At 41.1% G+C, this 16,488-nt stretch overlaps 1 protein-coding gene across 4 annotated transcripts in view; it reads left to right on the top strand.

Annotated features, from left to right (window-relative positions):
• Positions 1-16,488, top strand: part of ANKRD6 (ankyrin repeat domain 6) — a 94,814-nt gene that overhangs the window by 51,863 nt on the left and 26,463 nt on the right. For 2 of the 4 annotated variants that reach the window (XM_032216741.1, XM_032216743.1), the window contains exon 3: positions 9,668-9,766. In XM_032216741.1, coding sequence (XP_032072632.1) covers positions 9,668-9,766 — 99 coding nt within the window. Of the gene's footprint in view, positions 1-9,667; positions 9,767-11,966; positions 12,308-16,488 lie in introns of those variants that run through there. The other 2 variants (XM_032216740.1, XM_032216739.1) reach the window with 2 other exon arrangements.

The following is a 16,488-nucleotide window of genomic DNA, read 5'->3' on the forward strand; positions in this document are numbered from 1 at the left end:
CATTATGACCAGACAGGTTAATCTGTGAATCTACCTGATTATTGCTTACAAGATTTCCTTTTGACACATTAGAACATCTTCCATACTTTTTTGCCTTTGGAGCAGGTGATACATACAAATTGCCATCCTATAGCAAACTTTCATAGAAGTCCAATAACACTTAGTGGACATTCTGAACAAATACAGGTAGTCCTCGACTTATGACCATTCATTCACTGACTTCAAAATTAGGACAGTTCTGAACAAAGGGAATTATAGCCCGTACCCAAAATTATGGTTGTTGCAGTGCCCTGTCTGTTGAATATGCAAATAGTTTTAGAAAGGCCAGCAACAGCCTGTGCTGCGCCCTGATTGGCTGGGACGCAGCATAGCCTGTTGCTAGCCAGTTGCCAGCCCCTGATTGGCTGGTCATTTTGACAGTTGCTCTGGGTTTCGTATAAATTCCCTGGCCGTTGCAGGGAAGTTCGAATCGCTGTCATCTCTGTTTTAATAAAGATCTTGTTCTTCACATCCATGGCTCCTGCGTCTTTCTTCACGATGTAAAACTGTCATCGTGTTCAAAATTAGGCGGCTTTGTAGTGTGTCCACTCTTATTACTGTGGGAGTGCTGCAATTCTCCCCAGCCCCCGCCCCCATCTATCTCTATCTCTCTCTAGGCTGCCCTGCACAGTGGCACTTGGCCACAGTGTTGTGGGTCTGAAGTAGAGACCTGGGTCCTTCAGCAGTCTCAATCAGTTGCCACCACCTTAGGCCTTGGCTTTAGCGCTAGTGCTTCTTCTGCCATTGAGAAACGCCACCTATCTTCCCCCTGATGTAGGCCACCCCACACAGCAACACTCTGTAGCAGTGCCCAGGCTGGGCCTGAAGTAGAGGCCTGGCAATTGCCACTATTGCAACCTTTGCATTAGCATTGTGTGTGATAAATCTCGCAGTCTCCTCATGAAGAACAGTTGTCTGGAGCACTTGTGGGTGATCTCATTCTTCTTATATGGAGAGAAATGACTCTCCATCTCTTCATTCTGCCACAGTTGTCAGCTCTCCTTTTCAGAGTTTTTACAATTTCTTCCCGGAAGTCCCATGGTGATGGAGATGCCAGCTTTATCTTCCCCGGAGCACCCTGGCACCATCTCCAACAGCACCCTGGAAATTCCCCAAGCTTCTGAAGCAGATTTTCAAAAGGACAGAAAAAATTGTAAAGAGGAAGAAATTATGTAAGCCGCCCTGAGTCCCCTCAGGGAAAAGGGCGGCCTATAAATCCTAATAAAATACTAAAATACTAAAATTAATAAAAATGACATTGTCTGCTTCTTCTAATCTTCTTCTTTTAACTGAGTTATATGTTCTTAACATTATAACATTTGGGAATTCTTATTTGGTGAAGCAACCACTAACCATGTAGACTTTCGGACATTAATAACATCATAGTCTCAGCTTACCAGCATTGAAAAAAGATTTCTGCCTTCTCTTTTCTTGACTGGAGGTCATTAAATCAAGCCAGGTTGAAGAAATCTAGGGTGAACATTTAGATTCAATGATAATTCCAGTATGCATAATCTGGTAAACACTTCATAATAAGTGTTCTGCAGGTTCAGACATATACTTAAGTTTGTTCTGAACCCTATAGTTGTTAGAAGTAGGGCTAGCCTAAACATTTCTATTGACAAGAGTCTCTTTCAGTTACTCTCTGGTGGTATGTGCGTCATATAGTTCTGAAAAACGTGCCAAGTATCAGTATGTTAGTGCTGAGAAACTATTGATGGTATGAAGATGCTTAAGAGACCCAAGAAAACTGTGGATATTTACAAATGCCATTGTTAACTAAACATTTTGAATAGGTCATGCAACATTGGCATTTTATCAGTTTGTAGTAATATGTATTGCAGTTTGCCAACTTAAATAGCTTCCTTTTCAGTTCATCCAGTTTTCTGGAAGGTTTGAAATTATGTCTGATAATTCAACTGTATTAGTTGATTGTCATTAATGTAGATTCTTGCATTGGGACAAAAAGTTGGTTTCCTCATTGATTGATTCCTCAAGATCCAGAAACAATATCTTCTATCTAAAACAAATTTTAAAGACATATCTGGGTTTTCAGTACCAGCAGCAGAAACAGCTATGATTTTGCAAACAATTGGTAGTTCTCATTTAGCGACTGCCTTGTATGGCGACTGTGCTCAGTTACAACACTGATGAAAAAGTAAGTTTACGATCAAACCTCACATTTACAATCTTCACAGGCTTGTAAGGCAAAAGAAAATTGAAGATGTTAAGCTCAGACATGGTTTCACTTAGCGATTGCTTTGCTTAATGACAGAGTTGCTAATCCCAATTGTGGTCCCTAAATAAGAATTACCTTATGAGGCAGTTCCTTTTTCCATTGCAAGTAATTCTTGCTTTACTCCAACTATTTTTCACTAGCCTCTGGCTTCAGTGAATCATTTTTCCCCTTTTCCACTTACAGAGCTTCCATAGCATCTAATGTTCCAGCAGTTAATTTTCTTCCCATTTCCCTTTTACCTATTTTAATTCTGCCATGGTTATAGGTTGCACTTTTGAAAGTTTGGGCAACTGATATTCAATCGTCTTTGAGCAAAATGAGGAACATATTGCTCTTTTCCTAAACCCTGTCAAGAGTCTATTGCTCTTTCTTGGTGTCTTCATCTCCTTGATTTGAAATAGGTGACTCTAGGCCAGGGGCGTCAAACTTGATTTTATTGAGGGCCACAATTCTGGGTTGTGTTTGACTTTGGGGTCGGGGGTGGGCATGGCCAGCTATATGTCACTCATATTGGGGGGGGGGGCTGTCGTGGCCCGAGTTCTCTGCTAGTGAAAATGGGCTCACTAGCTCTATTTTCAGCTGCGATGGCCTCCTACAACCTGCCCCCCTGCTTTAGGCCATCTCAATTACTTCTCCCAGGTTTGACTTCCTTTCCAGATAACTAAAGTTTCCAATAGCAGAAAAAAATATGCTCATTTCTTGTGTGAAGTGGCTAGAACAGAAAGAATAATTTCTAGCAGAGAGCTATGCCTATAAGTCCCAGAGGTGCTTTTTCAAAAGATAACTGGACTTTCTTTGTTTTTACTTGAAGACATTTCGCTTCTCATCCAAGAAGCTTCTTCAGATCTTCAGAAATTATCTTTGGGACAACCATGACCTGGATGATGAGAATCTCCATAGCCTATTTCTATAAGACTTTGTGGCTTGTTGTTAGGGTAAGGTGTCAAAAAGGCAAGCGACTTCAAGAGGAAAATCAATAGCTCATTATTACAGGTTGTATCTTAACAGAACATACACCCCAAGGAGTGTAAGGGGTGTCTTACCCCCACAGATGGTTGAAATTGCTTGAGGCATTCCAGAGTTATTCTGGAACACACACACACACACACACACACACACACACACACACACACACGCAAACAGCCATTTTTATATATAGAGAAGATGGTTGAAGTGTCCCAGAGTTATGTGATCAACTTTTGTAACTTTCTGACAATCAAAGACAACTGGGAAACCAGATTCACAACTGTGAGGAAGTTAGACTTAACAACTGTGTTACTAACTGAACAATTGCAGTGATTCATTTGACAATCATGGCAAGAAAGGTCGTAAAACGGCAAAACTCTCTTAACAAATGTCTTACTTAACAACATAAATTTTGGGCTCAATTGTCATAAATGGAGGACTACCTATACTGGGTTGTAACCATAATTACTCTTTCCTGTTAACACAAGGGGGCAGAGTGGGGGGGGGGATTGTCGCTGTGTTTGTGTGGGGTTTTTTGAGCAGCTCTCAAAAATGGCTCTCCAAATCATCTGATTATCTATCCTTAGGAAAGTTTTTAGGTCTCAGCCACAGCTTCTGTCTGCAATGAAAGGATAATGTTTATGTATGCAGCCCTTGAAGAGTATTTGGAGACTTCAACTCGTCCAGAATGCAGCCGCGCGAGCGATTGTGGGTGCACCTCGGTACACCCACGTTACACCTATCCTCCGTGAGCTGCACTGGCTACCGATCGGTCTCCGGCTACGCTTCAAAGTGCTAGTTGTAACTTATAAAGCCCTTCATGGTATTGGACCTGGGTACTTGAGAGACCGCCTGCTGCCGATTACCTTCCAAAGACCCGTTAGATCACACAGGGTCGGCCTCCTCCGGGTTCCGTCCACCAGCCAATGCCACCTGGCTACTACCCGGGGGAGGGCCTTCTCTGTGGCAGCTCCGGCCCTCTGGAATGAACTCCCCGTGGAGATTCGGACCCTCACCTCTCTCCAGGCCTTCTGGAAGGCCGTCAAAACCTGGCTGTGCCAGCAGGCCTGGGGTTGATGAGTTCCCCTCCCCTCTCGACTTGTATGGTTGTATGATTCTTGTTTATTTTAATCACTTGTATTGTGTTTTATGTTCCCTTTTTCCCCCTTTGAGTTGTTTGCTGCCCTGAGTCCCTCCCGGAGAAGGGCGGCATACAAATAAACTAAATCTGAAATCTGCTTAACAGCAAAATACTGAAACAATAGAAGTTTCTATTGTTTTATTTCACCCCATAGCTTGATATGAAATTCAAGACACAAATTTTCTGACACTTCATTTGTGTATTAATGTTTGCTTTTTAATTATACATAGTATTTGTTTATAAGTACTAACATTTTTCAGTAGTCAGAACATGCCAGAAAGTTCTCCCTCTCAGGTAAAATAGTATTGCACAATTGTCAGTTGAAATTCCATGCTCATTATGCATTTAGGTTTCATTAAAATGGAATTTTGTGGTTTGGATTTCTTTGACTGTAAGCCATGAGTTGGAAGTAAAACCTTGTTAACTAACCAAGCTAATATGCTATGGTATGTTCCAAAAAAGCAAAGGTTGTTACTTCTGATGACATACATTTTGTACAACCTAACCAGAGGCTACTATTTGGGAATAATGAGAGAGCCAATTTGGTCTAGTGGTTAAGGCACTAGACCAAATTAATCAGAAGACCGCGAGTTCTAGTCCCACCTTAGGCATGAAAATTGGCTGAATGAATTTGGGCCAGAATCTTTTTTTCATCCCAACCCCCCTCACATGATTGATGTTGTGGGGAAAATAGGAGGAGGAAGGAGTTTAGATATGTTCACCGCCAAGAGGTATTTATAATAGTAATAAAAGCGGGATATACACTAAATAAATAAACAAATAATTACCAAAAAGAAAAACAGCTAAACAAATTATGAAAATAAAGTCCAGAGATCAATTGTGTACAGGTGGTCCTTGATTTACGACCACAATTGAGTCCAAAATTTCTGTTGCTAAGTGAGACATTTGTTAAGTGAGTTTTGCCCCATTGTACAATTGCCACATTTGTTAAGTGAATGGCTTCAGTTGTTCAGTTAGTGACACCGTTGTTGTTAAGTCTGGCTTCCTCCTTGACTTTGCTTGTCAGAAGGTCACAAAAGGTGATTACATCATCCCAGTGTAGGGGGATTACATCATCCCATACTGTGACCGTCATAAATATGAACCAGTTGCCAAGGGTCTGAATTTTGATCATGTGACCATAGGGATGGTGTAGTGGTCATAAGTGTGAAAAACAGTCATGAGTCACTTTTTTCAGTGGCATTGTAACTTTGAATGGTCAGTAAATGGACTGTTGTAAGTTGAGGATTACCTGTATTAAATATACATAATCATATTAATCTGCATGCTAAATATCTACATAGGTAGCTGTTGAAGTAGGTTAAGAACTTCCTTTCATTTTTTATTCCATTCCAATTATTTAAATATCTGTAATTTAAGATTTAGAATTTACTTCAAGATCTCATGGCTCCAAAGTAGGTTGCACAATCTCCAAATGCAGGGGTGGGCTGCTGGGAGGTTGCATGGGTTCGAGTCATCCTTTAGCTAGAATTCTGCCCAGTTCGGTGAACCCCCAAATTCCAACCCTGGCTGGCCATGCCCACCCTGCCCACCCCTCCCCTTTCCTCCCCTCCCAGGAGTCTCCATGTGGCCCGTTCATCATGCAGGGCCCGTGCAGAGGCTCAGGGAAGGGGGAAAACAGTCTACTGGAGGTTCCGAAAGTCCGGAAACAAGCTTATTTCGGGTCTCCAGAGCCTGGGGGAAGCAATTTTCGCCCTCCTGGAGGCTCAAAAAAAGCCTCCGGAGCCTGGGAAGGCCAAAAAACGGGGCTACCAGAAGTTCTCGAAGTCCAGAAATAGGCCTGTTTCTGGCCTCTGGAGGACCTCTGGAGCCTGGGGGGAAGCAGTTTTCGCCCTCCCAGAGGCTCGAGGAAAGCCTCCGGAGCCTGGGGAGGCTGAAAAATGTCCTGCCCCACCGTTGTGCAGGAGGCTGACTAGGCCATGTCCACTATGGCCACGCCCACTTAGCAACGGGGCAGCGAACCTGTTGCTTCAATTTTTGAAGCCCATCCCTGTCCAAATGGCTTTTTGAGCGATGCTGCTTACAGAAGGGGAGATGGTATGATGGATTGCAGTGAAATGACAGAGGTAAACATCGAGGCAAAATTATCCACTGTCTAGTATATCTACAGCAGAGTACTGTAGATATTATGTTCATCTTCATTGAGAGATCATGTCTAAATAAGCAGGAATAAGACATTATAACAAGTTGGGGGAGGAGGCGATGTAAAGCCTTACTGGCAAAATCTGTCTTCCCAAGATGAGAAATGGTAGAGCAGTCCCTTGGCTTAGTTTAGAGTAGACTATCTAATTGGGGACTTACTGTATTATCTCTTCAAGGACTTCTCCGTTCATCCCAGAAATAGGAAAAGAGAGCAGAAGGTGCTTCAGATTTTATCATTCAAATATAGAACCAAATAGTAGACCTTCTGCCAATCCTGAACTACAGAGACAATTCTGTAACAATATATAATGCATCTCTACCCACAAGGAAGATTTTAATAAGAATTATCCTTTTCAAATTGGTGCAGAGAAATCTTTAGATATTTGGAATAATATTTTAGATATCATTGGAAAAAGGGGAAACACAGAAAAACCAAAGAAAGGCAACAGTTGCGTACCTACTATTCTAAATAAAATCAATGCTGTCAGCCTGGCTAAACTAGTTACTTACAATACTGCCGTCTTGAATAAGATCTTATATGTCAGTACATATTCGGGACTCAAAACATATAGTAAGAAAGAGATCACCATCTGGGCCTTCTGTTTAGGTATTTTTAGGCAAGGCCCTTTCCTTCTTTCTTTGGAAGATAATTGAAAGGATAAAGAAAGGTAATTGAAGGCTTGGGAAATGGACTGTTATTTTATCCAGTCAAGCAAAATGCTTCTTTGCCGATGTCCTTGATCCAGTCAGCAAATTATAAATTATTTTGTAACTGAACTCACCTTCCTATAAATCTTGGTGGAGAGGGAAATGCAGGCATAAATAACCTTTTTAGCAATTTTATCACGGACATTATGCGAAAGCCTCATCTAGTTTTACCTCAGCATGAGATGATATTATTAGGTACTGTACATTGGGAACCATCTAAATTGTCTTCCCTCTTGATTAACAACAACTCATGTGAAGTCTTGGTCATCCAAGAGAGAAATGTATGGCTTATATTTGGCCCACCGGTTGCTTTAATGACAGTTATTGGAAAAGCATGATTGAATCAAGGGAAGTAGTAGTGCATTTAATGTATCATCAAAACTACCATTGGTGGGAAAATTGCATTTTGATCTTGATGAGTCATAGCTACATTTTACACGGGACAGAGCAGTGGTGGGTTTCAAAAATTTTTGGAACCTCTTCTGTAAGTGTGGCCTGCTTTCCGGGTCCACTGGTGGAACGTCTTCTAACCGGTTCGGTAGATTTGACGAACCGGTTCTACTGAATAGGTGCGAACTGGTAGGAACCCACCTCTGGGACAGAGGTAACCCTGCAGGTAAATTAAGTAATGATACCCCTAAAAATAAAGATGCCGCCATATAAGGGTTTGAAGGTATGAATGGGTATATCATGGATTTTGTTAGTTAAAAGTGGTGATTGTAGCCATTTCAGATATTTGCATTCCTTGGTTTTGTCATGACCCCAAGAAAAGAAATGATGGTGTGCCAATGTTCTGGAACTATGATATGACCTTCTGAAGTACAAAGTTAAACTATAGGAAGATATTTGGGACATATGGACCATATGTCATGCTGCCTGGTAGACTCCTTCCTAGCCTTCTGGACCTTATGATTGGGTTGTTTGGAGTTCCCCAGTTATTTTTGGAGATTTTAGCCTCTATGCCCTCAGGTCAGTGGTGGGAAAGACTTAGGAGTTCATGGTCTTCATGGTAACCATGGGTTTGCCACCAGGTTTGCCTGATCACATAAGTGGACATATGTAAAAACTCATTTTTACTTGTGTGGACTGAAAATTAAGGACTTTGCTTTGAGCTCTTTGCCATAGTCAGATCACTTCCTGGTCCAGATGAAATGTGTTGTCACCCCGGTCCTCCTCAGAGTGGGAGGATTAATCAGGATGGTCCAATTAGGTGCTTATGAATCCAAATGGATTCTAGCAAGCACTTGGGGATTTCCCTACCACTTGGACTTGCAATTATGTCAGGCATTTGTTGAAGAGTCAGAACTGGAACGTGAGCAAGATTGCTCTCAAGCACTACTTGAGGTTGGTGTGTGTGTGAGTGGCTGACTCACCATTGATAACTGCACTCAAAATCAGTTCAGACATTGTCAGTTTTCTCACGTTGAGAATTAACGGCACTATTGATATTAATGCTTGCATTCTTCTATTAAATGGTCTATTTTCATGAATTAGGCTTTGGTCAGCTGATAGTTGATAAATATGAGGAGGCTGTGGTGGATCACCTCAATGGACCACCAATGGTCTGCAGAAAGTAAGTCTGTTTGTGAGGGTAAGGGTGAAGAGTCAGCGATGTTCAATATTCAGGTGCTGGATTAGGAGAGAGAAAACGGAAGTTCTAGTTCTGTCCTAGGGTTGAAGCCAGCTGGTGACTTTGGATCAATCAATCTGTCTCACCTCTAGGAGGAAAGTAATGTCAAAGTACTTCTAAAATGTTGCCAAGTAAACAGCATGGAGTTGTCCATGTGGTTAAAACTGACTAGAAGCTTATGCATGTATGCACACACACATGCACATACACATCCATACTCATGCACCAAAGACACACAAAAACAAACAAGGCACCCGAAAAAGAATTGGAATTCTTTTGAGTATTTTAAAATAAATAAAAGATAGTTTATAAATTTGAGTTCCCTTGGAGATCAGGGTAAGGTGGATTTTCCTGCTCCCACCATATCTTGGTTGGGGTCTGAACACTGTTTTACGCAAAATCTTTCTTTTCCTGTTTTCTTTTTAAAACATAGTCAAATCCAATCACATTGTGCATATATGAATGTTTGCACCTTGCATTAAATTTATCTTTTTAAAAACTACACTACAGCAATGCTTATTCTCAAATGATATGTATAGTTTTATTCTGAGAGGCTCCTAAAGAGGACTATTAAGTGCCAAGTGTAAAATGACTTAAATTACATCTTTGTGGTTAAAATACTGAAATACAGATTCAAGCTGTTTCAGTGGGCTTGGAAATATAATATCATTTCCTTTATTTCCTTTCAATTAATTATGTTGTACACTATAGCTTTTACAGTGATGTGTGCCAACCTTTGGTGTTAAAACTTGTTCAGCAGTTGGTATTTTCTGCTTTCCAGCATGGGCGGACACCTCTCCATCTTGCAGCTTACAAAGGTCATCTCCATGTGGTCCAGATTCTGCTCAAAGCAAGCTGTGACGTGGATCTTCAGGATGATGTGAGTAGTCACAACCATTCTGGCAGGGAGCGTTTCATATTTGTAATCTTAAGAATCAGCTACGTGTGGCTCACTGTGGAAACTATGTTTGCCTGGAAAATACATTTTTTTAAAAATTGGTTCCAAGCTTCTGTGGGTGAACCTGCAAGAGGAATTAGCGCATGGGTGTCAAATTTGCGGCGTCACGTTGCCCTCACGTGACGTTTTCCCCCTTTGCAGAGTTGGGGTGGGCATGACCTACGTGTGATACATCTGGCCCGCGGGCCGCCAGTTTGACACCCTGCATTAGCAAGTATGATGACAATGCAGATCAGTTACTTTAGGCGTTCTTTTCAAAAGCCTAAAAATGAATGTTTCCCAGATATATTTTTTTTTAAGTAGTTGCAGGAAGAAATGAGTAGAGGTAGATTAAGGACTAGTCTGTTGGAAGCATGTTAGACTATTTTTTTTAAAAAAAAAATGCATTTGCCCTTCCATTAAGGACATTGGATGAGGCTGATTTATTTTTCCCCGAGAAACATTTGGGAGGAGTTTCTACTTTGAAGAGGCCAAAATGTCAATTAATGTTTTCACTGAAAGTTCTGTTTGGCTGTGTTTGAGTGGTCAATGTCTGCACCCCTGGCATTTGCATTAAAAGGGTGAAACATAGTCCAAGGAGGTTTGTATTTATAGCAATGCATTAGTGCATATCATTACTGCATGGAACTAAGAAACTTTGGCAAGAGAGGGTTCATGATTGATTAGTTACACCCTTTGTCGATTAAGCTTGGCCATTTTCAACTTTACAAAAATAATGAATGCATATATACAAAAATGGCGGTTTTGTTACTGTCCATAGTAGTTACAGAATCTTTATTATTATTATTGGTTCCACCACAAAACTGCATTCGACTAAAGCGCGCTTGACGAAACCGCGTAGCTGACGTCATCACAGGGCGACAACAGCGCGGAGACAGAAGCACGCTGTAAACGCTAAACCTAAAATTAACCCCTAAACCTAAACCTAACCCCCCTAAACCTAATCCTAAACCTAACCCTAAACCTAACCCTAAACCTAACCCTAAACCTAACCCTTAACCTAACCCTAAACCTAATCCTAACCCTTAACCTAACCCTAAACCTAACCCTAACCCTTAACCTAACCCTAACCCTTAACCTAAACCTAACCCTAAAGCTAACCCTAAACCTAACCCTTACCTTAAGTTGAATCGGCTTGCTTTCAAAGCGCTATTTAAAGCACCCTTCTTTCTCCGCGCTCGCTGTTGTCGCCCTGTTGATGACGTCAGCGACGCGGTTTAATCGGGCGCGGTTTTGTCATGCCACGATTATTATTAAATCTGGGTAGCATTTCTTCCAGCCATGTTGTTGAGCTTAGATCAAAAGTTAATTAATCGATGAAGATACTCAAGTGATCTTAACTTGAAAATGATTACTATTTATTTGGTTAAATAATGACATTCTCTTTTTTCTGTAGCATCCCAGTACTTTGCTGCTTTTGATAAAGTATAGTGTTGCACAAATATCTATGTTCTTTTAGATCAGGACTTTAGTGGATTAGTTATACATATTTGGACTCTCTTTCATTAATTGTATTTTCTACTCAACAATTTCTTCATGTACATGTTTTTCCTCCCTCAAATGTATCCTTAGAACAATCCTGTAGGATAGTCAAAGTGAGTGGCACTTATTGGGCCAGAGACATACAAATTGAGTGAGGACTGTCATGGCTCAGCAATGCTACTCCCACATTTGCCCATAAGTATGGTAATAATGATGTCTTGCAGCAACCAAGATAACTAACACTATCAACTTTCAAGAGGCTGTCTTTTATTTTGATTCCCCCCCCCATTAAGCCACGGGTGTCAAACTCGCGCTATCACGTTGTCGTAACTTTACGTATCATAACTTTTCCCCCCTTCGCTAAACCAGGGGAGGGCGTGGCCAGTGCGTGACGCATCTGGCTTGTGGGCCGCGAGTTTGACACCCCTACATTAAGTCTTAGAAGTAATTATTTGTAGATATCCAACTATAAAACATGTATTTATTATCTGGTATATATACCTATCTCAAGCTACTGATCTCAACAAGTAACAAATCATCGTGACCAGTATCCTCATAATTACAGCGTCCTCTGCCAGATGATTTAAGAAACTTGTTAAATGTGGTAGAATATTTTAAATGCTGACTTCATGTTCTACAGATGTTGATCGTTAACATATTGTTAAAGACCTAATCATTAATTGAAGAATGACCTCCAGTGACCTTGAATGGGATTATTATGAATTTCAGCCTGTGGAAGCCAGTTCTCTAGACTATGAAACCCCACGAAGTAATTTTTTCCTTCTCCCTGCTAATCCCGCAAGCCCCTATTGGAATCCAGATGCCATCTCTGATTGGTCAATGAGTGTTCATACAGCACACGCCCCAGAAATAGTCAAGGGAGCTGTGGTCCTGGTCACAGAAGTCGAGGAAGAAAAAAATAAGAAAAAACAGAGGAAAAAGGCTAGAAAAGATCCTAGAAGATTGCAAAGAGAGAAAGAGGTTAGAACTCTTTTCAGCTTGCATGTAGCATTCGGATTGGCCATCTGGCATGTCGGATCTACTTCAAAAATGCATGGTTGCATGTCTCATTTACTTAGATGCTTCTCCACAAAGTAATTTACCTTTTGTGTAGAGTCCCGCTGTGTGTTCTAGGGGTCCCTATCTAGGGGAATGAAGTGTATCCCAAATGCCAAAGGATATTGTTTCCATTTATATGGACTCATCCCTAAACAAGGAATCTGAGTGTCGTGTACATAAGTCATTCACAGGCAACCGTGAGTTCTGGGAGCATTTTTAATTCTTGCTTTAGTAAATCAGGTTGTAGTGGCTTTAAGGACTGTCATCTCAGGCATTATTCCGAACCATGATGATGCCCAAATGAGGACTTACACAAATAAACTCTGGCCTTTTATTTTTATGTCACAGTGTTGCACACAAATACCATATTTTTGGACTATAAGATGCACCGGAATATAAGACGCACCAAAATTTTGAAGAGGTAAATTTTAAAAAAACTCCCTTCCCGGCCCCCAGGAACACTCTGTAGGCCTTCCAAATCCTCTGCATGCCCATTTTTTGTGTGAAAAACTGGGTGTGCAGAGAGTTTGAGAGGCCTGCAAAGTGCTCCTGGGGCTGGGGAGGGCAAAAACGAGCAAAAAACAGCCTGTTTTTCACAAAAACAAGTCTGTTTTTTGCAAAGATGCACCAGAGGCCTGCAGAGTGCTTCTGGGGGCTTGGGAGGGCAAAGCACCCCCATTTTGTGAAAAACGGGGCCATTTTCACTTATTTTTGCCCTCCCCAGTCCCCATGAGCACTTTGCAGGCCTCCAAAACCCTCTGCATGTTCATTTTTGCGAAAAACAGGATGCACAGGAGTTTCGGGAGGCCAAAAATGCTGTATTCAGTATATAAGATGCACCCAGATTTTCACCCTCTTTTTTGGAAGAAAAAGGTGCATCTTATACTCCCAAAAATATGGTATATATAAACGTACATAAGATGGAGTCATCAATATACAAATTTCACTGCTTCTGTCTCCTTGGATGAATATGATCTCAGGATCAGTATCTGGAATGGTTGAAGAATACATATTATCTATGAGGAGTTGCTTGTTTTTGTGAAATGGTTGAGGTATTGGAAGATAGCTTGGTTAGGACTATTGGCTATGAATGTTTAAAATGTTTGAATTGTGCATGCATTTACCGACTTTCCAAACTATGCAGGAAGGTTTTGGCAACGGGCTTTTTGCATTCTCATTTATTAATTGGTTTTGTGTTCTTTTATTTTCCTTATTTTTGGTGATCATCGAATAAATTAAAAAAGAACGGTTAAGATAATTCAAGTATGTATTCTTATCAACTGGATTACTATAGGGAACACAGTGGACAGTGGCTTAAAGACACTGGATTTGTCAACTTGAGATGGCCAGTACTACCACAGTTCAAGCCCTTGGCATTGTGTGACAGAATGAACTCCCGTCATTTGCCTCTAGCTCTTGCCCACCTAGCAGTTCGAAAGCATATAAAAAATGCAAGTAGATAAATAAGTACCACTCCGGTGGGAAAAGCTAGTAATATTCCAGGTGGAAGTGGAAGCCAGCACCTGATCTGCCCCAGTGCGAGGCAGGGCAGTGAAAGAAAGCCTGGATGACCCAACATCCCTCGAGTGCTGCTAGCCACCTGGGGTAAAGCTAGTTTGCCCCCTGTGATGCCCTATGAATAGCGTGCATGTGTGAACAAAATGAACTGGAAATTTTAGACTGAACTGTTGTTAGTTGCGAAGTGATGTCCGACCCATTGTGATCCCATGGACAATGTTCCTCCAGGCCTTCCTGTCCTCTACCATCCTCTGGAGTCCATTTAATCTCATGCCGAATGGTATGAATGTTGTGTTCTCTTTAATTATGTATTGTTCTTATGTGTCATTGTTTGTATCCCCTTCCCCATGAGTTGTAAGCCGCCCTGAGTCCCCCCAGGGAAAAGGGCGGCCTATAAATAAACTTTCAAATTCAAAAATTCAAATTCAAATTCAGTGACTCCATCCAGCTACCTCATTCTCTGTCGTCCCCTTCTTCTTTTGCCCTCACTCTTCCCCAGCATTAGGCTCTTCTCCAGTGAGTGAAGACTGAACTGTTCTGTGGTTAAAAGGCATTGTAGATTTCCCTGGCTATCTATGCCATGCACTAAAAAACAAAACAAAACAAAACCTGGGTTGCTATTTCCCCTTCTTATAAATATGAGAGTATTAATTTCAGGCACCAAATAAGTGTTACCTTGAATAGAGGGGACTATTCTCTTATTCTGATAGCTGGATTATATATCTTTATATCATTATTTCTACATTAACACAGATTTACAGTAGAATTTACATATTAAGCGCAACATCTAGCTTCCAATTGCTATTGTACTCGATGGGATTTGGTTCATTCTGAATTGCCAGAGAAGAGTCATCTTTTGACCCAGAGTTGTCATGTGACCATGTCACTTACTGACAGATGTTCCAGCACTTCCGGTTCCTGTTGCTAAGTGAATCCTGCACTGTTATTTGAGAGCCGAGGTGGCGCAGTGGTTAGGGTGCAGTACTGCAGGCCACTTCAGCTGACTGTTATCTGCAGTTCAGTGGTTGTAATCTCACCGGCTCAGGATTGACTCAGCCTTCCATCCTTCCAAGGTGGGTGAAATGAGGACCCAGACTGTGGGGGCAATATGCTGACTCTGTAAACCGCTTAGAGAGGGCTGAAAGCCCTATGAAGCGGTATATAAGTCTAACTGCTATTGCTATTGCTATTATTAAGTGCAATGTCACGAAGTCACCATTTGTGACCTACCAGCTTTCCAAGTGATGTGACTTGTACGAAGCGGGCAAAGAAGGTCGCAAATAATGATCACGTGACCACAGAATGCAGCCACCATAAGTACAAGGACCAGTCATAAATGCCACTCTTTCATCACCATTGCCATTTTGAATAGTCATTAAGCAAGAACCATCTGTATTACTCTTTTTTTCATAATTTAAAAAAAATGTATTATACTTCTTTATATCCAACTCTTTGCCTTCTTCTGTCCTAGATAATTTGTATTGCAGTCGCCAGGTGAAGGCATCATTGCCACAGAAAGCTGGGCTGACTAACTATTTTGTAGGCTTTTCTGCTTTGACGTGGGCAGAAACTATCAGTGTTGCTTATTAAAGCAACTTCCTGCTGTGTGACTTGAGATTCTTTTTAATTGGAGGGAAATTTTTTCCAGAGCAGAAATTGTCTTTCTCTAATGTCAGCATAATGCTGGTTTTTTGTTCATGCGCTGATCTGATTAAAGTTACTGTTATCACAAAAATCTATTGGGTGAGTGAGCAAGTCAGCTTCTGTTATGAATTAGTAATCAGGCTAAGCTATTTTATAGTAAGGAGTTATACAAGGCCCAGTAATAAAAAATAATTGAACTTCTCTTAGGTTATCTATCATTTTTTTAAAAAATGGAATATGGTTTCCTTAAGAGTGTTTGTGTCAAAATCAGACAAGAATATGTGTGTAATTTTATCCCCATGTATATTAGTAGGAACTGATAATTCACTACTACTTGTGACCTTCCCTGCCAGTTTCCCCATTGATTCTCTGGGGAAGCCAGCAAGGAATGTCACAAATGGTGATCAGGTTATCACAGGGGATTGCAACCAATCATTTGTGTGAGCCAGTTGCCAAGTGGCCAGATCCTGATCACAGGACTACATAGGAGTGAAATACAAATAGCCCTGCACTTATGACCATTTGTTTAATGTCGTTTTAACTTTTAGTGGTTGCTGAACAAATGGTCATAAGCCAAAGACTCCTTGTACCTTAAATTCAGACATGATTTCATCAAAGCACCATCAACGTATTTTTTCCAAGTAGCTACACCTCAGGTTACAATTAGTATAGATCTCTTTGAGACAAAACATTTTGAATGGGATGGTTGCATAGAAGATGAAGATTCAGGTAGACAGTTTGTTTCTGAGGCTGGAGCAATATTGTCAATAATTCCCATATAGGCACAGTTATTATAAACTCCAGCTTTTCTCTTTCTTAATTGTGATTGTCACTGTTCTTTCTCATAGAAGTGAGTGTTCACCAAACTCCAATCTGCTACTCAAAGCTCTGTACCTGTGGGCCCAGCACCTACTGCTGGCATCATTAAACTCAGGGCAAAA

The sequence above is a fragment of the Thamnophis elegans genome, chromosome 4, assembly GCF_009769535.1.
Source record: "Thamnophis elegans isolate rThaEle1 chromosome 4, rThaEle1.pri, whole genome shotgun sequence".
Lineage (NCBI taxonomy): Eukaryota > Metazoa > Chordata > Lepidosauria > Squamata > Colubridae > Thamnophis > Thamnophis elegans.